We start from the raw sequence: 24524 nt of genomic DNA, 5'->3' as shown, positions 1-24524 counted from the left end.
GTGAAGGGCCAGCTGCAGCAGCCACCGCTCCTCTCCACAACCGGCCCGGCCGAGCCCCACAACCCGCCCTCAGCCCCCTCACGCATCAACGCCCCCTCAGCGCCCTCCGCCCCTCTCTCCCCTCACGCCTCGCCCCTCCCCTCACGCACCGCCCTTCCCCTTCCCTCCCCATCCCTCCTCAGGATTGGCTACTCCCCACCTAAACCCCTCCGTTCCCCTCCTCCGATTGGCCGCCGAGCGGGGCCGTTGGGCAGGGCGGGCGGGAGCGGCGCTGCCATTGGTCGGCGGGGCGCGGGCCCGGGGCGCTTTTGTTGCCGGGCGGCGCGGTGAGGCGAGGCGCGGCGCGGCGCGGGCCCAGCGGCAGCCATGAGCGGCGGCGTGTACGGGGGCGGTGAGTCCCTCCCCTTCTCCACCCCCCGGCCCGGCGCCCCCCCTCAGGCCGCCCCCGCAGCTCCCTCAGGGGCCGCGGCCCGGCCCGAGCCCCCCCGCCCCCCCCCCCCCCCCCCCCCGCCCCGCAGCTTCTTGAGGTAGAGGAGGCGGCCGCCGGGTGGCCCCCGTGGGGGTGTGGGCGTTTTTGGGGCGTGTGGGGCGCCCCGCTGTGGGCTGGGGGCCCAAGGGAGCCCTGAGGGGCGCTGGGGGTGGTTGCGGGCCCTGCCCCGTGCTCGGTGGTCCTGGCCGGCCCCCGGGGTGCAGGCTGTCAGCCTCGCCGTCAAGAGAAGGCAAAGGCTGCGTGTGGTGGTCTGTTTGGGTGACACTGTGCTCCTTCTGTTAAATCCCCCTTCTGCTTATATATAGTTAAGGAGTAGCGGTGTCCCGGCTCTAGCCTATCCACATCTGTCCCAGTTAAAGCCGCTCAGCATCCTTCAGGCGGCTGTCCGGTGTCTCCAATACAGAACTTCCTCTGCGCCTTGGAGAAGATGCTTCAACTCGCTCTTCTGTTCTTGCAAGCAAAACAGGGCAGAGAAAGCTCAGGGCAGGACTGTAGTGGAGTGCAATAACCATTCACTGCCTCTTCGTTAACAATCTTTTCAGATGAAGTCGGCGCTCTTGTTTTTGACATCGGCTCGTACACAGTGAGAGCAGGCTATGCAGGCGAAGACTGTCCAAAGGTGAGGAGCTGCATGCCTCAGCCGAGACGTAACGTGGGCTTAGAACTTGATTATTAGTTATGAGTTTTCAGAATACATATATATATATATATTATTCTTACTGTATTCAGTAAGTTAAACTCTGAATTCTGTTAGCAAAAAATCCAAGCAAAACATGACACATTTGCATATATGGCTTACCTTTTGCATTGCAGGTTGACTTTCCAACAGCGATTGGTGTGGTGCTGGAAAGGGACAATGGCAGCACTCTGATGGAGATAGATGGTGACAAGGGCAAACAAGGGGGCCCGACTTACTACATAGACACCAATGCCCTGAGAGTTCCGAGGGAAAATATGGAGGCCATTTCACCTTTAAAAAATGGAATGAGTATGGTGCTCTGTCTTTTTCTACCTGTTTTTAAAATTGCATTGCTAGGCTGCAGAAAGTTATAGCTTTCATGTACATAGATACTGTACAAGTTAACTTTTTTTTTCACCTGGGGGTTAGAGAACAGGAATATAAAGAAAAAGATCTGCTTTCACTAAAGAAATTTTAATATGATATTGGATGTTTTTCTGTCTTAAGAGAAGACTTGTAGAGTTCTTCCTTGTTTGATGGCTTTAATTTAGACATCTTTGATAAATAGCTATTTTTGGAAATGGTTTTTAAGCTTATTGCTGTAATGTGTATGAACAGAGGCTATAGGCTGTAAGAATGGATACTTGATTTACAAAATAAAGTGTAGGTGGTTTATTATGTTGGTGGACTTCTCTTCCTCTCTAAGCGTTACGATTGTAATTCAGAGTTATGATACAATTCTGCAAAGCAGAAAGTGCTACAGGAGGTGTAGGTCTGCTGAGGACAGCTTTTGACTGAAGAGCTTTATGCAAAAAAAAAAAAAAAGACATCAGGAAACCTTTGTGTGTTTATGAAGAGGACCAGAATGTAGAAGTAACTAATCTGTTTGCTTCAATGTCATTACAGTTGAAGACTGGGATAGTTTCCAGGCAATTTTGGATCACACTTACAAGATGCATATTAAATCTGAAGCAAGTCTGCATCCTGTCCTTATGTCTGAAGCACCAGTGAGTAAAAGCAGCTTTGCATTTTGAGAAGTTTTAACTGTATCTTCTTGGTGAATTGATGAACATTGGTCTTGGAGAATTCTGATACTGGCTGGTAGCTTAGAAATGTTAAAATTTAATTACAGAAGTAACAAATTTCAAAATACTTTGCTGATTCTGGAAAATAATTGCATTACTAAAAATGCCTTAAGAAGGCAACAATTTGAAATACTTGGCATGAGTTAGAAAGTACTTTCAATGCACTACTGTTTTTCGATTACTGAAAATAAATTTAAAAAATTAGGCAGCAAAGTAAGATTTTTAAAGTAAAAGCAAAAAGATGTGTGGATGTCTTAAGTTATACTTGACACTTAATAAAAACTTGTCAGTGCATTCAGTCTTCTATCTAATATTTATTATGTGACAGAGAATAATATGTAGAGTGAAGAAGTTTCATTTTTTTGTCTTCGTTTCCGCAAATGGTTGTGTAGGGTAAGAGAGGTGGATGAATGCAAATTTCTGGAATAAAATATTGACACAGTTTCTTTCAGTTAGTAATGTTCAGTATTCAAAGGGCAGATGTTAAAATCTGAAGAAGTAAGGTAGCCCTGCCATACAAAAGTTTTGCATACCTTTAATAAAGTCTTTATGAATAGGATTTCTCTTTCATTTTTTCCTCGTGTTGAATTGTAGCTGGCTGATGTTTGTGAGGTGAATTCTTGGATTTCTTGCTTTCTCTGTAATAGCTTTAAGAATCACTAAGTTAACAGGGAAACAGAACTGCCTTCATGAACCCTCTGAGAAGGCGATTGTACATGGTGGAGTATGGATGAGTTTGCAGTACCTATTTCCTGTTTGACGGCTCAGTGATGTCTGTATAGAGGCTTCCGTTGTATTTTCCTTACAGTACTAATCTTAGTTATCGACTTGGAAAAAATGCACTTTTTCAGTAATGTGTAGATTATTTGAGATATCCTGACTTAATCACAGGTAAAGTAGAACTGTAGGAAGATATTTCAAAAATGGGAAAACCTAGGTTTATTTTTCTTTCAGCTAGGCAAGTTATTTTATTTATCGTTTTCCCCTGTAAAATGGACATGTCAGTTATTTTGGAAAGCTCCTCGAAGGACTGATACTGGAAGACCCATACAAGTGCAAAGAACTCTTTATTATAATAGTGAAATAGTGTATCGCTTTTGCCCTTGATTTTTCAGATTTTTTTCTGTAGTTTTACGTTGATACTTTTTTAATCCTAAGTGATAGATAAGCATTAATGTTTTGTAACTACTAATTATTTCCTCATCTTGCCAGCATTCTTTTAGTGTGCTCTAATGATCTGCACAATGAGCATATCTTCTTTTTGTTTACATGTTTCTGTTTTTTTTTCTTCTAGTGGAATACCAGAGCAAAGCGTGAAAAGCTGACTGAATTGATGTTCGAACACTACAACATCCCTGCATTTTTCTTGTGTAAAACCGCTGTTCTAACAGCGTATCCTTTGGAAATTTGCGCTGCCTTTTTTTTTCCCCTGGAAAGTTACAGTAAAGCTATTCTAGGCAACTCCTAGTTTAACAGCGTGTCTAAATTTTCTTCTTCAAATTAATTTTTCCATAAACATCTTGGGAGGAAGTAAACAGCTTCCATTCCTTAACTTTAGAACTTGGTTTTGAAGTTCTCCCAATCTCTGACTGTTGTCCTTGGATGCAGTGATTTTTTTTTGTCTCTTTTTTTTTTTTTGGTTCTCATTGTATACCATTGGTAAAAATATTACAGAACTGAAGTGGTGTTGTCCAGACTACTAGGTACAGTAATATAGAGTTTGAAGTTCCCATAGCCTTAAGATGAATATTTGTAATTATTTTAAACTGATAACAGGTTTTTACCTTTAGAATCTAAATGAATTGGATATACTTTGAGCTTACTGCATAGTAGTGACTTGAGTTGTCACCTTCGTGCATCCAAAGCTCAAGTTAGTTCACAGGTCAAAGTTAAATGTTGTCTCTATGAGGTTGTGCACTTCATAGAAAGATGATGTGTCTGGGAAAACAGCAAGTCTAGTTGTAGAGCCAAGTGATGAAACATTGGGGTCCTTATTCCTGATTATGCTCAAATTGTATGGCTTTTTTTGTATAAGGTGAAAATTACAATATTTTCTTTAATCATTGTGGCTAGTTTTGCTAATGGGAGATCTACAGGTCTCATCTTGGATAGTGGGGCAACACACACCACTGCTATTCCAGTGCATGATGGATATGTACTTCAACAAGGTAAAAACTTTCATGGATAATAGCAGTATCATAGCAGTATCAAAGTCAGGTTGGATTGTTTTCTACTTTTACAGTTTTATTATTATTTTAAAATGCGTATCTGTCCCCTTAAATATGAAGAAAAAAAAACAATCCACAACAATAAACACCACCCAATAGTACCTTCTGACAAGTAAGAGTTTGCTGGAAGAGTTCATCCTGATTTCAGTGCATTCCAGGTTGGTGGGATGTCTTCAGGTTTTTGTTCTTTTTTTTTTTTTTTTTTTTGTCTTTTAGGAATTGTAAAATCACCACTTGCAGGAGACTTTATTACTATGCAGTGCCGAGAACTGTTCCAGGAAATGAATATTGAGATAATTCCTCCCTATATGATTGCTTCAAAGGTAGGAAAGTAACTTCTTTTAGTAAGTGTTCGTCTGGGCTCAGATGATGAACTGATGATCATATTCCCTACAATCTCAGGAGGCAGTTCGTGAGGGGTCACCAGCAAATTGGAAGAGAAAAGAGAAGTTACCCCAGGTCACTAGATCTTGGCACAACTACATGTGTAATGTAAGTCACTTCTCCCACTCTCAAACTCCCCTAGGCATCCCGTAAAGCAGTCTTGTTTACAAGTGCATCAGATTTTCCTCTTAAAGAAATGGAAGTTGTTAAAAAGGACAGTATTGATTCTATAAATTCTATTGAAATATAGACATATTCTTGTAACCGTATAATTCTTATCTCCATAGTGTGTCATTCAGGACTTCCAAGCTTCTGTCCTCCAAGTATCAGATTCAACCTATGATGAACAGTACGTCACCATTTTTCATCCTTGCAAAATTATCAGTTGTTCAGTGAACTTTGCCTGTTCATTGCTGTCAGCTTGTTTTATTACAGAAGGCAATTAGATAAATCTGTTTATTTCTGAAAATAGAAAAATAATATACATGCAGGTGATAGTTTATTTAATATTCCAAGATGCATGACATCATAATATTATCAAAAGTGTAATTCATACCAATCAGAATACTCTCTCTGAAACCTTAGTTTATAATGCTACTTAGGTGACATTGTATTTTGCATTGTACTTTAATGTGTCATTTTCTGACTGCTCCAGGGTAGCAGCACAGATGCCAACGGTTCATTATGAGTTCCCTAATGGCTATAACTGTGACTTTGGTGCCGAGCGTCTAAAAATCCCTGAGGGATTATTTGACCCTTCTAACGTAAAGGTAAAACAACTATGATGTGTAGTAATTGGAAGGCTTTAAATCACTAGTTTATCACATGGCTTCCTTTTGTATGATGTTCCTAATTTCCTGATTTGTATGTGCATATTTTTATCATGTGGTTCCTGGGGCAGTAAAATTTGCCTGTGTTGTTTTATTAGGGTCAGGATAGTAAAGGAGGAAATGCAGTTCAAAATGGACAGTGATGAGCTAGCTGAATGGAAAAATAGAAATACTTCTTTCTTCCTTTCCCTAAAAATGTTTTGCTCCCTCTTTAATAACGTTTGTTCATTCAAGTCATTCAGGCCTTTGATATGCCTTGCTCTTTTGAAGTGATGATGTGTGAATTACTAATTTTAATTCTAGGGTCTATCTGGTAACACGATGCTGGGTGTGAGCCATGTTGTCACAACAAGCGTTGGAATGTGTGATATAGACATCAGGCCGGTAAGTGTGAGATATGTACTGGTTAAGGCATAGATGCTTCTTGTGCTGATAGAGTTCTGGGGCGGAAGGAGGAGGCACAGAAAGTGGTTGATAAAGAAATACAGACTTCCTAGGATAATGATAAACACATTTGAATAATTCTCTAAGTATTACATAGTTGTATATAAGAACATGTAGGATTCCCGTTTTGTTTTACAAAATGCTAAATTGGGATTTTTGACTTCTATATATAGGTAGAAACACTGAGTAAGTAGCTAACATCTAGGTTTTGTGGCTGGTAGTGCATATATGTGGATTAGCTTAAGATGAGATGATCATTTTGTGCTCGTATCTTTAGGTGTTATCTTCAGATTTCTGGGCTTCTTGAAATGTACTTTTTAAACATAACCAATCATGGGATGTTTGGGGGCAAGTAGAAGGAAGGGAAGAGGTTTTAGAGGAAAACTTAAAACAGTGTTCTCCTATTTTTGGGTGTCAATTTGAAAAGATTCCAATCTGATGTGGTCTGTTCGGGGGTTAGTTTAAAAATTTTTCCTCTTACATGGAGAGTCAGGCTGGCTGCGTAGGCTAGGCCATGACTTGTGTTCACCCAAGTGCAGCATTAATAAGATGGAAAGCTGTTTCAGTGCTGTGAACGTTTTCTTTGTGATTGGAACATCTGGCCGAAATGAAACAATCGGCTTGGATAGAGAAGGCACCTGTAGGTGTAGGGCTCTGTACAGCAGAAAATATTCTGTGAAATCATTTAGAATCTTTAATCACACAGCTTCTGTCTTCCTTGTATAGTTCATCATTAAGATCTCTTGAAATATTTTTCACACGATTACAATTAATTGGATTGGGAGATGTAGCAAGATACAATAGCGATGGGATAGCGAGATAGCAAGCGATGGGTTATTGCTGTTGATAATATGTTCTGTGAAAGTTGTTTTCAGAATGATGTCAGGATTAACATATGTTGCTTTTTGTCTTTTTAGGGCCTCTATGGCAGCGTGATTGTAGCAGGAGGAAACACCCTAATACAGAGTTTCACAGATAGATTGAACAGAGAGCTGTCTCAGAAAACTCCACCGGTAAAACACCTCTTTATATAACTGTATTTACCACTTTGCTTTTCTGCTGCATAAATACACAAGTATGTATTGTACCTTTGACTTTGTTAGGAGCCCAGCAGCTGAAGGGATTTCTGCAGGGTAAAAGATCTCCTGCCTCTCTAAAGACAACAAACAAACAAACAAACAAAAACAAGTCTTGGAAACTTGAAATATGAGATTCAGCAAATAGCTGCTTTTTTGATAGTATCCTCTTCTGTTTACGCTTTCAGATTGTGATTCCAAGTTCTGTAATTGTCCCTAAGCAATAGTTGCTCCTTCTTTCCCTCGATGGCCTCTCTCCTGAAGTGTTGCTGGCTAGCTTGAAGCACATTCAGTCATTCTATCTGAAGTCTTGTCACTTGTCAGTCCAAAACTGATTAATGAATTTAGGGTCGATGACGTTATACATTTTAGACCCAGTATACATTTTAAGTAGTCCTGTGAGTAGTGTTGCTCTTTACCTGCTACGTTTTTAGCCTCAAGCATTTGCTGCTGCTCCCTGTTGGGAGACATGATAAAACGCAGATATACTTCTGTTGCAATGTGGCTATTCCGGGATTCTAAATACAGGGTGGATGAGCTCTACTGCAAGATGAATAAAATTGGTATTTTCCACCTGCATATTGGTATATACACCAAGTTCTTTGTGCTGTCCTCCTCATGTGACCAAAGGGCACTAGCCTACAATTTGGACCTGATTTGTTCTTTCATTTTACCTCCTTTTCTATTCAGAGCATGCGCCTGAAATTGATAGCAAACAACACCACAGTGGAGCGGCGATTCAGCTCGTGGATTGGTGGTTCAATTTTGGCTTCTTTGGTTAGTAAACCTCTGTTACTATGTTATGCAGCACTGTTACTCAAAAGCTTAATTCCATATACGTATGCATTGAAGAGTTTGTGCTACTGGAGCAATAATTATCTGAGCGCTTCTGATCAGTCCAAACTTAATTTGCCTCCCGTTTCTAACGACAAGGTGCAGGCTTTTGAAATATGGTACGTAAAAATGACACGTATATAGTATATCATGAAAGTTGCAAACCTGTTCCTTCATCACGTGCATGAACTTCATTGTCCAAATTACTGAGTATTGGAAAGGTTTGTGGGGATTCATTTAGCAGTATCAGAAAGGGCAGCTGAAATCAGCTTCTGGTACTGCAACTTCCTATCTTTAGTTTAATCACTAGTGCTATGAAAGTCAAAGGAAAAAGATTATGAAGCATGTGGAGTCAGTCTAACATCATTTGACTTGCTTGTTCTTCCCTCTATGAAAATTTAATATTTCACTTAACATTAATTCCTTTTTGTTGTTGTTGTTTTGTTTTTGTAGGGTACTTTTCAACAGATGTGGATTTCTAAACAAGAATATGAGGAAGGAGGGAAACAGTGCGTAGAAAGAAAATGCCCTTAAACCTCTTACTGTGAAAACTGCTGCTTCCTCAGTGCTTCTTCTGATTTATAGCTTTAGCATACTCAGGAATGGGATGGACTCTTTTGTAGAAAATTTATATTGGATTTTTTGCATTATTCAAGTTCCATTTTTAACAAACCTTAGAAATTTTGAGAGACCTAATTGGTACTATCATAGAAAAAGGATGTTTGTCCTTTGTAAAGCAATAATTCATATAATGAGCATTTTATAACTTTGTATAAATGTCTATTTTCTCTAGTATCTTTTCCTGGGAACAGCTTTACAGGTTAGCTAATAGATAGAGGCATAACCTTGCAAATGCCTGCACAAATTTATTAAAAATGTCTAGTCTACTTTCATATATTAGTCTTCCTTTGCTAGTACTTTGGCCTTAAATTGCTTACTTCTCTCCTAATGAAACTTGCTCTTTTTTTATTTGAGCAACTTTGTGAGTACTTGCAGAGAAACAGTTACTCTTCTGTTTTAAAAATGGAAAGTTTGTATTTACTAATCTACTATAGGGCAGTCAGTTCAGGGTAAACTTTTACTGTCTAATGGAGTGTTACATTCCATTTAGTGAATGTTACATTATGCACTGGTTGCTAATTTTCTACTATGGAGCAATTTTGTTTCAGTAAACAATCATTTATTTCCACTAGATTTCTAAAGAATGTATATAATGTGCTGAATGCCTTTGTAGGTGAGAAGCAAAACTTTTTAGAGACAGGGAAAGTAAAGCAGAGAATTGTCTTTCCAAGACTAGGGGAATAGTCAGAGAAGACCTCAGGATGTGGCTTGACATTTTTCAGTGAGCTGTAACTCTGAGGGGCAGTCGCTGCTTGTTTATTGCTGGTTTAGCTCTGGCTGACTCATAGTGAGGTCAGTAAGTGCCTGCATTTTGCATGGGGAGCGTGCACTCGGGCAGAGGAAGTGGGATGACTTTTTCAGCAGGAACTAGCTATCAAAATGCAGCTCTGCGCTGCTGCGAAGCAACTCAAATTTACAGCTCTATGATGTTCTGTATTGTGACACAGTGAAGTTTTGCTCCTTATTCTAAAAGCTGTGGAAAACCAAATAGCATTTAACTGATTTAAAAAAATATAAATACTGCTATGTTTTCGGTACCCTAAAAGACGTTGTGGGTAAATAATGCTGGGGCCTCTAGTTGAAAACAGTTTCATGTTACCTCCAAGCAATAAAGTAATTTATCAAAACAACCTGTTTTTGTCATACCATAATAATCAGGTGGCTCTTGAGACAAAGTTGTTTTCAAAGTTGTTGACAAACCATACTTCTCTCTCAAAAGGAAGCAAATGTAAGTCAGCTACAACACGATACAATCACCTGCTGTTGTTACACTGGAAGAAAGACTTAAGTTTGCGTTCAAGCATGAAGTTGCTGTGGCATCATTGAAGTACTAAGAGGAGCGGACAGCTTGTAGCTAGAGGTGAAGAGATAAAGTAGGCTTTTAATTTGTTTCTCTTTGAGAATTGACTGTAAATTCAAAGTTTTCCTTCTACATCAGGCACTTAGGTTTCCTTGACTATCAACTCTTATCTTCATAAAACAAAAGAATTATAGTAATTACAGCACAATGGTAATAGCTGTGAGTGGTTTAGTACCATACAAAGAGCAAAACAAGTTCTGGAGTTTTGTCACCATTGTAAAGAGTGTCCCTCTATGAGGAAGGTAGTTCATGTGATGCAGAGCAGGTCAAGATGATGGAGATGAATGTATCTTAATGCAGTTGTGGTTCCCTTGGAGTTTCTGGTGTCTTACCAGATTATGTAGCATAGCACGTCTGCTTCCTGAGAGACTGTGTGTGTAAAAGGGGGCTTCATTCTAAATTTCTACATAACCTCCTTTGAAGGTTAAAAGCTTTCATGAAGTTGGTGTTTACCACCAAGTGAGAGCAGTAATGATGAGTAAAAGGTTCCATGCCTTCCTCTTTAATTCCACAGAAGACTATTACCAGTATTTCTCCAAACACTTTCTGCACTCAAAAAACACTGCACAAGTACTTGAATTTGTCATATTTCTCTAGAAATACAAGTACTAAGACTGCATTGTTAAAAATTCATGTGTTAAATATTTAATGCTTTCCAACAGTCCAGACTCAAAGTAGGGAAACAGTTCCTTGCAGCGGACTGCCGAACTTACTCAGTAGCAGCATGAACAGAACTCACTAACAGCCCAATTTCCCCTGCATTTATGTAGAATGCACACATAACTTAGATGACATACAACTATCTCAGCTGATCAGGGAACAAAGCATGGTGTGTGAGCTTTAGAGGTTCTCATGTTTCTCTCAGGTTTCAATACATATCTGTTAAACTAAAGCAGGTAAACACCCCTCTGCTTTATGCCTTCACCTGGCTGCTCATCACTGTTCATAACATATGTTTCACTTTTATAAGAGCTGCTTAGTGCTGCTTCTTAAATATTTCTAGAAAAAAAATGGTAGGATTAATTGGAGTTACATACTAAAGCTGCTCTTTAATTTCAGATCACAAATTTAATTTAGGTCCAAATGTGGGATAAAATAAAGATGGAAAACCATCAGGAACACTCAGTCAAGTTGTCCCCTGGTTTCAGAACTTGCTCCCATGTTCCAGTCACAAAGACACTCAACCAAGTGCTTGCAGCACTCTTCGAAAACATTATTGGCTCTGAGATTTTACAGCAAGATGAGGAAACTTCATATGTAAGACCTTCTGCCTCTTCTTCTCTAGGTTTTGTCGTCTTGCCCTTACACGTAAGTGTTTTTCAAGTCTGAGCCTGAAATAAAGAAAGCATAGTTAGTTTCCAGGCAGTGTGTAACATCCTTGATGAGCCCACCACCCTAATCAAGTAGATGCTCCTGCTCTGTAATGATTTCAGTATTAATTTGTTTTTGATAGGTAAAAATGCCTGCAAAGCAGACTCATTATTGTCTTCTGCTTTTGAATGCTATACGAAATTAGTCTCTGGGAGGAATTCTTTAAATCGCATGTAAAAGACAACCTCATAGATAGCTAAATCTCCTAATAACAGATTAGAACAGCGAAAAGAAACAGCAAAGCGTAATTTACAAAAGGCTTGTTTTCAGTCTACTCACGGTTTAAAAAAAAGAACAAAACACTCTTCCTTGCACAGTGGAAGAAGGAAAACTGAGGAACATATGAAAATATTCTTCTATGTCAAAAACTTCATTTTACCTGATGAAGTGATTCACGTGAGGTAAGTAGAAGAATTTCCTTTTTTTGTATTTTTTGTTCAGGTACCACGGTATTGGCCATTCCTTGTATGTATACCTGTTAAAGATTGATAAAAGTGATTTTAGGACATATACGTTTTATCTCCATTCTTGATCTCTACCAGACTTCTCGGGTGATAGCATAGTCTGATCAGTAGATCATAAAACTCGTATTTGTGTATTTACTTTCAGCTCTGTTGGCTTCGTTTGTAACTCTACATTTCAAACATAGCTCAGCATCTTTCTGTAGAAAGTTGTCGTACTTTAAAAATTGTAAACATCTGAAGAGTGGGCCCAAAACGGATAGTGATTCTTTCCATTTATAGTTTAAAGTGTTATTTCTTCATAAGAGAATTCTCAAAAGTTGATGTAAACAGATCGTGTGAAGAGAGCTTTGTTTCTACTACAGTTTTCTTCTGAATGCCTGTGTTTGAGTGCCATGTCAAGTGCAAATCTGCCTGAGCAACCTAAGTCTTGCCCTCTAAATCTAAGACTATTATTTCTGTTTGGGATTTCTCTTGCATATGGACTGCACAGATAGCCTGTGTAGACCTATCTACAGCCTCCCATGCATTCAGATTGCATCAGCCCTACTGTTAGGTGTACTGCAGAGTTTCTGCATATGGTCCCTCAATAGATGGATTTTGTATTATAACTGGGGAAGTCCAGACAGTTCAACTTGAACCCTACTCTCTAGTTCCTTCATGTGTTACAGAATCACCACAGCAGCAGACATCCTCCCACTGCAGAATTCCTGTCAGTTGCATAGAATTAATTTTGTTACAGTTAATGGTTGAGTTTAACCGCACAATTATTTAGCAGCAATTACAACCACATTAAAAATTAATAACTCAAGAAGCCCTTGAATGCTGACTAGAAAACTTGCTTCTTTCTATAGAGTATGTGTGTCCTTTAATGATTAGAACAGAAGGTTTTTCTGATCAAGAGAAATACCCTAAGAAAACTTTAAAAATACGTAAGAAAAGTTCTCTTTTCCATACCAGTAGGTGCGTCCTAAGAAGTCATTTCTCCACTCGCCAGGTACTGGTTTTTCATGGCCAGTTTGTAAAAGTCTCAAAGCAGTTTCTCTTTCTTTGACTACCAAGTCAATATTTTTCATAGATTTTTGTACCTGGAAATAGGAAATAGTTTCAGGATAGGCCAACAAAACACAATGCTGACAACTTCAGACCTCAAATGAAGATCTCTGACAAAACTTAAAGGAAAATGATAGGTCAAATGTATTAGGAGTTCCATCGTGAGTATTCTCACACCTGTGGACTAACAGGTGAAGAGGTCATTCCCCCTATGTCACTTGAGCAGTGTTTGTGCTTGTACTAAACAAAGAGAAATAATCTAAAAAATGTTTTTTAACAAGCTTGAGAATGCTTCACCTTTCACTCAGCCATTTTGCTTAGATTTTTAGCTAATATGAAAAAGTTACCTTTTCTAATCGTTCTGGACTTGGCATGGGCCTTTGCTGTCTCTTTGATTCTTGTTCTAAAGTCAAAAGCATGTTTTTTTCCTTCAGTAGGACATACCTAGATCAGAAAGCACAGTACTTCAAAATTAATTTCTAGATACACCAGCAATTATTCACTAGTTCACTGGTTTAGCCCGTACACAGGGCTCTGTACTGAACTTGAACCCTTTGTACTGGACACACCTACAAAACAACCACCTGCAGAACAGCTTCCACGTTCTGAGCAGTATCAGGATTTGGGATGCTTCAAGGCCAAAGCACGCTTATGTATGCACAGCTGGCTGGCAGAATGGATTTGCTAGCTAATACAGACACATTTTATTAAAAAAAAAAGCAGAGCTGCTGTGACAAAAGAAAAGCTACTTCACTAAAACTTACCAAAGTTTGTGCAAGTCTTCGCTACTCTTGCCCCTTAGCTGTTTTATATTCCATGCATCCCCTGTAAAAAAAAAAAAAGTCAGTAAATATTAATTTAATAAAGTTTTCTTGTTCTGCAAGTGTGCTTTTTCTGGCCTAGCTAATCAACAGAACAAGTATGTTGTTATAAAAAATATAATACTTCTTGCAAAGCTATCCTTATGGATATTTAGTTGCACTTGTAGTCATAGTTACATAGCTTTCTACAATTCAAAAGAATAGGGCAAATGTCAGCTGAGCTTATGTGGCTCAAAGGCTGCTACGAGAAATGCTAAATATAACTCACCAGACTTCACTGTTTTTTCTCCCCAGTTTTTTGGATCATCAAAAAACTCCTCCAGACCACTCCGAGACAGAGTAGTATGCAGAAATTTCAACTGATGGGGGGGCTCAACTTTTGCCAGGTTCTTGTGGAATAGGTTCCGTGTTAATCTGCATAACCATAAAGGAACAACAACATATTACACAAAAAAATAACATCTAGATAGATAGGGATGTTTCTTTCATGAAGACACAGATCCTAAAGGCTGAGAAACACCAGGGTCTGGGGCAGAAGATGTGGGTTCAGTTCTTCAAAGGTGTCATCTTGGTATTGTGTTCCCTTGTCTCAATTACAATTTATTTATACTCAAGAAAACAAATACAGATTTTAAAATTAAGAAAAGAATAAATAAATGACCAACACCATTCAGGATGGTGAGTTTAAGTAAATACCTAGTATAAGCAGAAGGTGTGTTTAAGCAAATACCTAGTAGAAGCACGAATAAGAAAACACACCCTATAAGCATAATAAGGTGCAAAAACCGGTAGCACAGAGGTGGAAGGTCTCAATATTACGCTTAGTGGCTCCTTCCCCTCACACTGCCCCACAGCCCCGCACCTCAGCAGAGGTCCCAGAACGCGGACCCCCGCACCCTCTGCCCAGCGCCCACCGAGAAAGACCACGGGCGGCTTCCCGGGCTCCCCGCCGCTCCCCCACCTTCAGGCGGCCCCGCAGCCCCCGGTGCCTACCCGGGGATGCCGGCAGCCGCCCAGCCCGGCCGCGCTCCCGCGAGCCGCAGCGCGCCCGTCAGGCGCCGGCCCAGGGCTGCCACCGCGGTGGCGGCGGCCGCCATTTTCCCCGGCGCCGCGGACGTCGCGCACGAAGGCGCCGGAAGCATATGGAGCGTTCTGCCCTTCCTCAAAATGGCGCCCGCGTGGCTTCGAGCCCGCCCGCCGGCCCCGCCCCGCTGCCAGCACCAGCCATGGCGGCCATGAGCCTGCTGCTGCGGGCGGCAGCTGCCTGGGGAGCGCGGCGGGCGGCGGGGGGCAGCGCTCGGCTCCCTTGGGCCGCCGGGGCCGCCCGCCTGCCCGGCACCGTCGGTAGGGCCTCGGCGGCTGCGGGGACGGAGGGGATGGAGGGGAAGGTCCCGGCGGTGAGGTGACCTTGGGGAGCGGAGGTGACCCGAGCGAGGAGCGGGAGGCCGCGGGGCCGGCGAGCGGCTGCGGGGGGCGCTTGGCCCGGCCCGGCCCGGCCCGAGGGGCTCGGCCCCTGGGCCAGAAGTGGTGGTGGGCGAAGCGCCTGTCGTACCGGGCTGCTGGGCTTCTCTCCTGGTCTGTGGTCCCGAGCTACGGGTAACAGGTCTTCCCCAAGCGAGATGAACCTGTGATCCTATGATTGGCCCTGTGCAGAAGTAATTGGGCTCAGTAATGTGTTTGTTGGGACGTACACGTAGGGATGAATCAGTCCATAAAGTTGGAAGAGAAACGTTCATTCTATCCAAACAGTAAATTAGTTGAGGCAAGCTTTAGGAGCATCATTATCCTCCAGCAAACCAGCTCGTAGCTGCTCGGTCACTGCTGTACGCTCCTCTGCCCTTTGCCTGCATTGTTGACTTTGTCCCGGTCCAACCAACAAGCGGATTAAAAACCATAATGCCTTGGTTCAATTTTCAGCTCCTGTCCGATACAGCAGCCATGGGAAGAGAATGTTTATTATCAAGGCAACGAACTTTTATGATGCTCGATTTCTGAGTTTGCTGGTGAGTTTAAAACAAATGTAATACACAAGCAGATTTGTTACTCTGAATGTGTCTAAGAGTCTCTAAAATCTTATTTTTCCTTTTTTATGTGAAGCATCTGAAGTGTGTTAGTGCTATTCATATAAACAAGAATTTTCAGTCCTTCTAAAAAATTGTTGTTTTATGTCATAAAAGCCTGATGAAGTAAAAAGATACAAGGTTAGCATCAGAGCAAAGACAGAGATAGTAGTTAATACTGTATTAGCGTTTTTATATTATGTGTCTGTGTTCATATATGCATAATCTGCAAATGCTTTCTAATTCATCCTCCTCTCTAAAACATATTAGGTTACTCTTCTGCTGGGTTTGCCTTCAGTTATCTAGACCAATAACACCAGAGATTTAGACTTAGGAAGCCTGACCTGAGTTCGACCCGTGACAAGCACCCCTTACGCTGGGTAACAGCTAGCCTGATCCTACTCGTTTTGTGCGATCAGGCGGCCTTTATCTGTCTTCCACAGCTACCGAAGCTAGCAATGGTTATGTTCACGCTGGATTATATTGCATCGGTAGTAGTGCCTCATTACAGTTAAATGCTGAAGCCAGTCATCACGAGATGCTGGGGCAGCATTCAGGGAAATGCTTCTGCAGACACTGACCTATCTGGGAGATTGAGTGCTGAAGTAAATGGGCCCATGGACTTATAACAGCATCGCGGTTCCTGTACTCTAGTTTGTTAATTAACTGATTTTAATCAGCAATGTAACTTTACATACAACGTTTCTATCTGAACTATGAGTGTAAAACTAAGAATTACTGTGTGTTACTGAATTTTCAAAATAACTTCATCTAAATTTTGTCAGGCTTCTGAGTTTCTGCACTGATCCTTTTTCTCCTTATCCCTTTTACAGAGATTCTATATATTTCTGACAGGGATACCAGTGGCGCTATTCATAACGTATGTCAACGTCTTCATTGGTGAGTGCTCTGTCATGACCAAGCTAAGTACACAGTCATGATCATTAAATGGACAAATGGAAGCTAAGCATGCTGGATAGAGAAAAAAAATACACAAATATTTGAGGCTTGCTCTTTGGAAGACCATGAAATAGGTCTAAGAATTACTGTAATTTTGTGTAAGTACATAGAAGATGTTCTCAGTAATTTTTTTTCTTTTTGTAGTTGTTGATTTTTTTAAAAAACTTTCCACCTTTTTAAAAACTGACAAATTCCATATTTTGGTAGCTCAGACATCAGTGAGGTTTAGAGAACAGTTCTTCTGTATCCAGATAAGGAGTCTTTCTTACTTTGTTTTGCATACTTCTTTAAGAAAGCTGCGTACACTGCAATTGTAGCTTTTCATCTTGAAAAAAATCCAAATTATGCTTGGCTATACTTGTTTTAATCTACTGTAATAATATGGAATTAATTGAACAGAGAGATTAGAAAAAACATGCTTTCAGCTTATATACTTTAAAGGGCATTTCTGTGGACTTGATCTTAATGATTTTTTCTGTATAGCTGTTTATGTCTGTCCATTTCACCCTTCTGGTGTATGGCTTAAAATCTATGAGCTAGACATGTGAAATGTCTGGGGAAAATTACAAGAAGTCCATTTTTTCTCAGTAGAGTTCAAGGTGAGGGATTAGGTACTCTCCATGTGAAGTAGTGTTGGTTTTTGTTGTTGCTGGATTTTGCTTGTTTTAATGTGAAAGGCAGCATATGAAATACTTGAAATAAATGAAGTAATAATGAAGTGATCATTCCTCATCAGGTGAAGCTGAACTTGCAGAGATTCCTGAAGGTTATGTTCCAGAATACTGGGAATACTACAAAGTGAGTGTAACGTGTAAAGGGGTGATGCGTTAGGGACAGCTTTCCTCTTGATGCTAGTTTTGGGAGTAAACTGTGTGGAGTCTGGTAGTGAGAACGGACACATCCCTGCCACTGGGTATCAGAGTAATAGAATTTGAGTTGTCCAGTTATAAGTTTGGCAAACTTGCTTTTCTTCAGTTTTATGGAATGTGCGTGTTGCTGTAGGAAATCTGGTTGTTGACATAGGTAGATGCAAATGATTTCTAACTTTATGCAAGTAAACTGCTGAAGCTATATGCCAAGAATTCTTTTATAACATTCCTAAATAGTATGAATGGTCTGACTGTGTCACGTACAGAACTTTTTATACTTTCCAGTTTTTGTCTTTGTTTATAGCTTTTGAGCTACAACTCTTAAGAAACTGGAGTTTAAAGTGATGTTACTTTCTTCTGTATTACTTGCTAGTGTTGTTTCAAAGTCCACCATCTCATGTGCTTTTAAATTTGGAATTGAAGATTTTTATGATCAGAAAACTCAACGTTCTTACTGCAAGCACTTTATTGGTTTTCTTAGAAAGCAACTGAACCCAGCAATACGGTTATGACTCTTTCAACTCATTTAACTTTTGTTCCTATTAAAATGACTTCTATGCGGTAGCAATACTTTAAAATGTTACTGATTACAGTAAGAGGTTTGGAATCCACTTCTGTAATGACAGTGGCAGTTTAAAGAACTTTCCTTCAACAGAAAGAAAATGAATTGAATGTCTTCTGTTAAGTTGTTTTTCATTTTGCTACAGAATATTCTTCTGTAGCTTATTTTGGCATTCGACAACAGAAACAGCAAATGAAATCTAACATTTTAGGCTTCTGATCTTACAAATAGTTGAGCATGTTTTTAACTTTATGGGTGCTGTCATTCTAACAATAATAATAGTGTCGATCGTGTCTTCAGGATTGGGAACGTGTTACATGATTTAAATATGATGGCATTTCTACATGGAAATTACGTGAATAATTTCTGCTTTTGTGTTTTCCAGCACCCTATAAGTCGTTGGATAGCTCGTTACTTCTTTGACCCCCCTGAAAAGAACTATGAGAAGCATATGGCTTTGCTCGATATTGAAGCAAAGAAAACTGACCTGAGGTATGTTGTATTGTTAGGGTGTTTTTAAATGTTAGTACATACTGTAGCTGAGTATTGTATTTTGCTTAATGGTGAGTTAAATGCTGACATAGTGTACTTGGTTGCTTGAACATCACCCTCGTGCTTGCTGTACTGGCTGTGCCCCACTGGAAGTTGTAATCCCTGCCTTCTCAGTTTTACGATTACCAGAACTGGAACAATCCTAGGGCAGTCTTGTGAAACAGCAGTATCTCTTCAAAACAGTTTGTATTTATAAAGTTATAGGTACGTCTTCCTGAGTCAGGAAATGGACAGCTCTTTTTGCCTCTGCAAATGCTTATGGCTTGAGAAGCTAAATGACACAATTTACAGGACTGGTCACGTTCCTTGCTGCTGTTGAAATTTTTGTGGGCAGCAATGGCAATGTTCTAGGTTTATTCTAGACTTACTCAGAGTAAACTGTGGTAACAGAAGAAAGTCTGAGTTTCGCAAGCCATTGCTATTGGGACCAAGGCAGCATAGCATCTTCGACCATCACGTTCAGTTCTATTTTTCTTCTACTTATTTTTAGCTGAAAGCTGTATTAAAAACTGTCAAGCTCCTTTCTAAGCAAGGACCAATAACAGAACTCCTGCAAATACTTTTATGACTTTCCTGTGAGATAACTTGCTAAAAAAATGAAATAGAAGGATTTAATAGTTCATGTTTTAGTTGAACTCTTCATATTTTGGTATTACCTATGTTTCAATAGTATGAATAAACAGTAGATGCTAAACTCGTTGCTGCTGTCAGTAATGCCCAGATGTTAAACAGTCTGATCAAAACCAAGAGACTTCATGTTGTTTATGGTGCTCCTTTTTTTTTTTTTTTTAGGATGACGGAGTTGGAGGCACGCCGACTGATGAGGCAGAGGGGAGATGGACCGTGGTATCATTATGAAACACCTGATAAAAATCTTATTGACAATTCTGTGAAATCCACACCTGACAATTGAACAGTTTGAAGGTAGTATGCACAGTTTTAAATGCATACCAACAAATTGTGGAATACCAACAAAACTATGGAATATACGTCCTGCTGTGTACTGTTGGAAATAATAATAAAAAAATAAACACACAAAAAAAGTGCTTGTGTTGATTCTGATAACTTGAAAGAAACTGTGTGACAGTTTATCTCATAGCTTTTAAAGTTATTAATCAGAGAAAATGCCTTTTGTCAGTGGCTAACATTTACCCTTTTTCTCCAGGGCATCAATATAGAATGGCCTCTGTGACCTAGTGTATGTGAAACAAGTTGGTAATGTTAGTCTTTATCATGTGATTTCTAGTAGTTTTAAAATAAAGGTACGAGAAACTGTGAGACTTATTTCCTTCACAGCACCTTGTGTCAGACAACTTGTGGAAAATGAAGAAAGCAAAATACCTTTAGATCTTTGGAATATTGGAGTTATACCTATCACTTTAGAAAAGTATTTTCTTTCTCATTTTCTGTAGCTAGACTCATCTTTCACCCTCCAAACTGGACCCTTATGTGTGCAGATCACTGAAAGGTCACTCTAGAACGTATTTCTACAAGGATCTTTTTTTTGTTGTTATTGTTCTTTGTTTGTTTTTGTTTCTTTGTTGTTTCTTTGTTGTTTTCTATTTTCCTCTATACCACTTTTAAGAAAGACATAGGTAATAAAGATAAATAAAAAAATGGTGCTCTTTTTATCTGGCAGACTTTTGCCACTAGAGGGATGTGTTTCCTCTGGTTCTAATGGCAAAGGTATTCCTCTAGTTTTAAATACCTCAAGAGGTTGAAGGATAATGTATGTTACAGTCTGCAACCCTGAACTAATCTGTCCATATGCAGTGTCTAATTTTTAATGGAAACAAGCCCAAATCCTTTAGTAAACCCTGATCATCTTGTGATTTTAAACTGTTAAAACTAAAAACTAATTTATTTACATTAAGCAGTGTTTCACAGGCTATCTTAAACAAAGACAGCCTCATTAGCTGCTTCTGAGCACTGCCAAACATTAGAAAGACTCAGATTGATTTCTCATCAATGCTTTGACTTGCCCTTTTTGTTTGCATTGATCTTTCAGGTTAGCGTGTATTTCTCATTGTGGCTCTCATTGTTTATAAATGCTATGTTAATTATAAGAGAGGCCATTAAAAAGCACAAAGCCATTCCAGGTAAAATAAATCTGTCTGGTGACCCTTTATTAATTTTGTTTTTTATCCAGCATCCAATGATGGGTATGGTTCTTTGATGTAAATTTTATTCTTGTCTAAACCCCTTCCGCTGAGATCATATTCTGCCCTTGGTATTTCACACAGTTCCTAACACTTCTTTTTTTCCTTGAAAAATTGCTTCTTCATAGCTGGATGCAAACTCATGATTTTTCAATTCTGTTGCTAACTGAAATTTTACTAGAACCACCTTTAGAACCTTTTGATTTTGAGGTAAAAAATTCCATAAAAGGTCACGTCACTTACTCGGAAGTGATCTGTGCATCCTTGCGTATTATGTGGACTCCCGTTGGAGAACTATTCGTGTCTTCATTTTAAATGAATCAGCCATTTCTTTAATCCTGCTGCTGTCAAGCATATGCAGTAGTTATTGGATAATGTTTGAAAAAAAAAAGAGATACTATTTCAAGTATATTTCTACGAAATTTGTTCACGTTATTCTTCCTTCCTATCAGTAAGTATTCTTTCAAAGTGAAAGGCAAAGAGTAACAACAAAAGCCAAAAAACAGTTGTTCTAAGCTCAGGGCTCTGTCCCTCAACACAGAATCTAGGTTTGGCTCGCGGTGCTCCCACAGCATCGTTACTGTTCCAGCACCCCAAGAACCAGATCCTCCTCTCCAACCTACCGTGCGCAGGGCAGGATGAATACAAACTGAGGGCAGGGGCTGCGCTGAACCACACCACCTTCACCACCTCCTGGCAGGGGCTGTGCTCAAACACACTGCCTTCGACACCTCCTGTAGCGGGACGGTGACAGGTGCGCTTGTCCATGCGGAGAGAAACCTGTATTGGATGGACGCGGTTAATTACAGGTTGGGGACGTGGACGTCAAAAGCCTTGTATTTAGGCACGTGAAATTAATAAATCGGTACAGTTTTATATATATATATATGTATATAGCATTTCCTTGCTTAAAAAAAATATATTACTGGTCAAAGAGGAACCTGCTTCAGGCTACCCATGGCGAGCTATCCCCACAGGGATACCAGGAGGTGAAGTCTCCACCCCCACCTCCTGGAAATCACGGCTTTCTGATAAAAACCAGCCCAACCCCAAAGCCGCCCGTGCTCCTATTTCCTCCCCTCTCACAAGCAGACCTCGCAGGGGGGCAGCGCGGCTCGGCCGGTCCCGTCAGGGCCGCGGACAGCTCCGGGAACCCGGCATCGCCTCACGAGCGGCGGCCCCCGCCTCAGGCACCTGGCGGCGCTCCCCGGCCGAGGGCCGGCCCGAGGGGACCCCCCGGTGCCGCCGCAGCTGGTGCCGCTGCCATTGGGTTAAAAATAGCAGCTTCCCTCCTCCTCCTCCTCCTCCTCCTCCCCTCCCCCCCCCGGGCCCGGCTCCCGCTGCCGCCGCCACCGCCGCGCCCTGCCCCGGCCCGGTGCCCTCCGCCTCCATTGCCCTCGGCCGGCCGGAGGCAGGCAGCGAGCATGCAGCGGGCCGCGCTCTTCGGCGGCGGCGATGCGCAGATGGCCGCCGGCGACCTGGGCGAGCTGCTCGTCCCCTACATGCCCACGATTCGGGTGCCCAAGTCAGGGGACCGGGTCTACAAGACGGAGTGTGCCTTCTCCTACGACTCGCCCGTGAGTGCAGCGCGAAGCCGCCGCTCCCCGTTCCCCCCACCCCACCCCCCCCAGCCCCCCCACCCCGCTGCCGAGCTGCCCCCCGCCGGCTCCCTGCGGCGAGCCGGCCCCAGCCCGGCCCCGCTGCCCCTCGCCAGGCCTCGGCCTCCCGCATTCCCCCTCCTCAGGCTCCGTGGTCGCACCCGACCCTTCCCCAGCCGCCGCCACCTGCCCCGGCTCGCCCTCAGCCCCTTCCCGCTCCCCGGCGGCCGTGGCTGCGGTAGCGCTGCTCGTTCCCGCAGCCTTCTCCTCCGGGCAGGCGGTTGGAAACCGGCGCTTGGCGGTTTTTGTCGGGGAAACGGGCCGCGGGCAGCCCCGGGGAGCCGTCGTTTTCCTCACAGCGAGGTGGTGGCAAGGGGCAGCGGGTGGCCTTCCTGCCTGAGCGTTTTGGCTGGCAAACGCTGATCGCTTTGCTCGCCTGCTGCCTCCATCCTCACGTTCGAGATCTCTGAAATCTTCCAAAGTACATGGTCAACCTGAAAATCAGCGGGGAAGTCCTCCCGAGGAGGTGCGTCCTTGCTTCCTCTCCCAGGGTTTGCTTCAGTCGCACCAGTGGGCTTTGAAGACTCGCTGTGTGTCCCCATAGGCCCCTACAGCGGTTGTTCGGTCAATGTTTGGTGTATTTGGCTTTCACTTTCTGTCATGTTTCAGCTGTCTCGCAACTCATCCACCAGCTCTGCGGATCACATGCTGTTCAGTGGCAGATCTGGGGCTGAAGTTGTTTTTTTCCTTTGTTGAAACCACTGGAAGCCTTCATAAATGATAATAGTTGATGCTCTGTGAGGAACACATGTTTAAAAATTGCACTTTTTAAAGGGAGCTGAAGTTTTATACAAAATTGCTTCTCCGCCTGAAGCTGAGGTCTCCCAGTGGCGACGGAGCGCTCCATGTTGATGTCAAAGTCATCGGGAGCAACCTCAGGGAAGCTTGGGGTTTACATTACAGAGCATTCAACGAAAGACACATTTCAGGCAGATTTTTGAATCCTTTATCCACCTCTTTTTGATAATTCCTCCTAACACAGAAAATCGAAATCGTTTTTAAAGGTGACTCAGCTGTCTGGTGTTCATCACGTCTTGTTGTACGGAGGTTATTTTTACCCGCGCTCTTCAGATCTCAAGTGTCGCCCAGCAGCCCTGACTGTACCGGGAGGCGGTCTGATTAAAAGTGCCAAATCAGACTCTGCTGCACAGGCGCTAATTGCATTATATGCTTAATAAGGTTTTTTTTCTGGGGGTGGGGTGGGGGTGGAATCGGTCTACCACAATCTTTTCGTCAAGTTTCTGCTCACGTGAGCACATGTTTCATGTCACTTTCAGGCGAATGTTATGGTTTATAAAAAGTTTCCCTTAACCAGTTGGAAGGGATGTCAAATACTGCTACAAATCAAAGAACTAAAACAATCGATTCCACAACAAACACAGCAAAAACTGTGTTTAAAAACAATGTCTGAACAAAATGAAACACTTGAGCAAGACCTAGGTATGCTTAGCAAAAGCTATGTATAAACCTAACCAAAAGGGAGTCGGAGTGACAGTGTGATTTTTTTTTTTTTTTTCCCCAAAATGTTTCATCCTTTTGACTTCATCGGGAAGAGATTTCAGATTGGTGAAAATGTTGCCCTCAGCCATTAGAGTGTTTTGGTTTAAAATGGATTATAGGCATTCACTGGGCAAAAGGCTAGACTGAGACTGTGCAGTACTAGTAAAAATAAAATTGGGCTCAGTTTCTGTTGTTTTCCACAGCTTTTCAGCCCATACTGCTCCTCAACTTAGTTGGGCCAAAGACTTGTCTCAGATTTTATTTTGTACTTTTTTTTTTTTTTAAAAAAAAACTCTACCAGATACTTGGATATTGTTTCTAGGATGACAATTATAAAGAGCAAATGTGTAATTTCTCAGGAAAAATACTCTCATACACAAAGTTGAAAGTGTTGAGACTTTGTTTTCAGTCTTTTATTTCACAGTGTAAGAAGGATACAGATAGCTTGCTGACTTGGCTGAAGGCAG

At 41.6% G+C, this 24524-nt stretch overlaps 4 protein-coding genes across 6 annotated transcripts in view; 3 read left to right on the top strand and 1 right to left on the bottom strand.

Annotated features, from left to right (window-relative positions):
• The first annotated feature begins 258 nt into the window (after nucleotides 1–258).
• Nucleotides 259–9801, top strand: ACTL6A (actin like 6A). Its single transcript, XM_067002285.1, has 14 exons — nucleotides 259–391; nucleotides 1033–1109; nucleotides 1304–1478; nucleotides 2076–2176; nucleotides 3549–3646; nucleotides 4328–4422; nucleotides 4699–4805; nucleotides 4885–4974; nucleotides 5154–5215; nucleotides 5522–5636; nucleotides 6000–6080; nucleotides 7058–7153; nucleotides 7907–7993; nucleotides 8504–9801. The coding sequence occupies exons 1-14, from the start codon at nucleotides 367–369 to the stop codon at nucleotides 8582–8584; spliced, it is 1290 nt and encodes a 429-aa protein (XP_066858386.1). The 5' UTR covers nucleotides 259–366; the 3' UTR covers nucleotides 8585–9801.
• MRPL47 (mitochondrial ribosomal protein L47) lies at nucleotides 8503–22702 on the bottom strand. 2 transcript variants are annotated; one of them, XM_067002288.1, is made up of 9 exons: nucleotides 22684–22702; nucleotides 21523–21679; nucleotides 21143–21243; nucleotides 14006–14151; nucleotides 13681–13741; nucleotides 13264–13360; nucleotides 12821–12951; nucleotides 11782–11877; nucleotides 8503–11362 (listed from the first exon to the last, which is right to left on the bottom strand). In XM_067002288.1, exons 6-9 carry the CDS (start codon nucleotides 13333–13335, stop codon nucleotides 11245–11247), a joined length of 417 nt encoding a protein of 138 aa, XP_066858389.1. In that variant the 5' UTR covers nucleotides 13336–13360; nucleotides 13681–13741; nucleotides 14006–14151; nucleotides 21143–21243; nucleotides 21523–21679; nucleotides 22684–22702; the 3' UTR covers nucleotides 8503–11244. The 2 variants fall into 2 exon arrangements, with proteins under 2 accessions (XP_066858389.1, XP_047915470.2); XM_048059513.2 differs by lacking the exons at nucleotides 21143–21243; nucleotides 21523–21679; nucleotides 22684–22702 and adding an exon at nucleotides 14731–14888.
• Nucleotides 14921–19786, top strand: NDUFB5 (NADH:ubiquinone oxidoreductase subunit B5). Its single transcript, XM_048059515.2, has 6 exons — nucleotides 14921–15081; nucleotides 15655–15740; nucleotides 16631–16697; nucleotides 17494–17555; nucleotides 18574–18680; nucleotides 19533–19786. The coding sequence occupies exons 1-6, from the start codon at nucleotides 14964–14966 to the stop codon at nucleotides 19651–19653; spliced, it is 561 nt and encodes a 186-aa protein (XP_047915472.1). The 5' UTR covers nucleotides 14921–14963; the 3' UTR covers nucleotides 19654–19786.
• The window catches only part of USP13 (ubiquitin specific peptidase 13), a 49466-nt gene continuing 47159 nt past the window's right edge, over nucleotides 22218–24524 (top strand). The window contains exon 1 of one of the 2 annotated variants that reach the window (XM_067002276.1): nucleotides 22218–22476. In XM_067002276.1, coding sequence (XP_066858377.1) covers nucleotides 22324–22476 — 153 coding nt within the window. In that variant the 5' untranslated portion in view covers nucleotides 22218–22323. Of the gene's footprint in view, nucleotides 22477–22690; nucleotides 23024–24524 lie in introns of those variants that run through there. The other variant, XM_013174792.3, reaches the window with a different exon arrangement.

Source organism: Anser cygnoides, chromosome 9 (genome assembly GCF_040182565.1).
Source record: "Anser cygnoides isolate HZ-2024a breed goose chromosome 9, Taihu_goose_T2T_genome, whole genome shotgun sequence".
Classification (NCBI taxonomy): domain Eukaryota; kingdom Metazoa; phylum Chordata; class Aves; order Anseriformes; family Anatidae; genus Anser; species Anser cygnoides.
Note: the sequence above shows the minus strand (reverse complement) of the source record. Positions and strands in the feature narration are given on the sequence as shown.

Coding starts and splice junctions, on each gene's coding strand:
- ACTL6A (XM_067002285.1), top strand. CDS start 367: ATGAGCGGCGGCGTGTACGGGGGCG. Junction 392..1,032: donor CGGCGGCGTGTACGGGGGCG/GTGAGTCCCTCC, acceptor CAATCTTTTCAG/ATGAAGTCGGCGCTCTTGTT. Junction 2,177..3,548: donor TCCTTATGTCTGAAGCACCA/GTGAGTAAAAGC, acceptor TTTTTCTTCTAG/TGGAATACCAGAGCAAAGCG.
- MRPL47 (XM_048059513.2), bottom strand. CDS start 14,879: ATGCTTCCGGCGCCTTCGTGCGCGACGTCCGCGGCGCCGGGGAAAATG. Junction 13,742..14,005: donor AGAAAAAACAGTGAAGTCTG/GTGAGTTATATT, acceptor TTTTTTTTACAG/GGGATGCATGGAATATAAAA. Junction 13,361..13,680: donor GAAGACTTGCACAAACTTTG/GTAAGTTTTAGT, acceptor TTTCTGATCTAG/GTATGTCCTACTGAAGGAAA.
- NDUFB5 (XM_048059515.2), top strand. CDS start 14,964: ATGGCGGCCATGAGCCTGCTGCTGCGGGCGGCAGCTGCCTGGGGAGCG. Junction 15,741..16,630: donor CTCGATTTCTGAGTTTGCTG/GTGAGTTTAAAA, acceptor TCCCTTTTACAG/AGATTCTATATATTTCTGAC. Junction 17,556..18,573: donor AATACTGGGAATACTACAAA/GTGAGTGTAACG, acceptor TGTGTTTTCCAG/CACCCTATAAGTCGTTGGAT.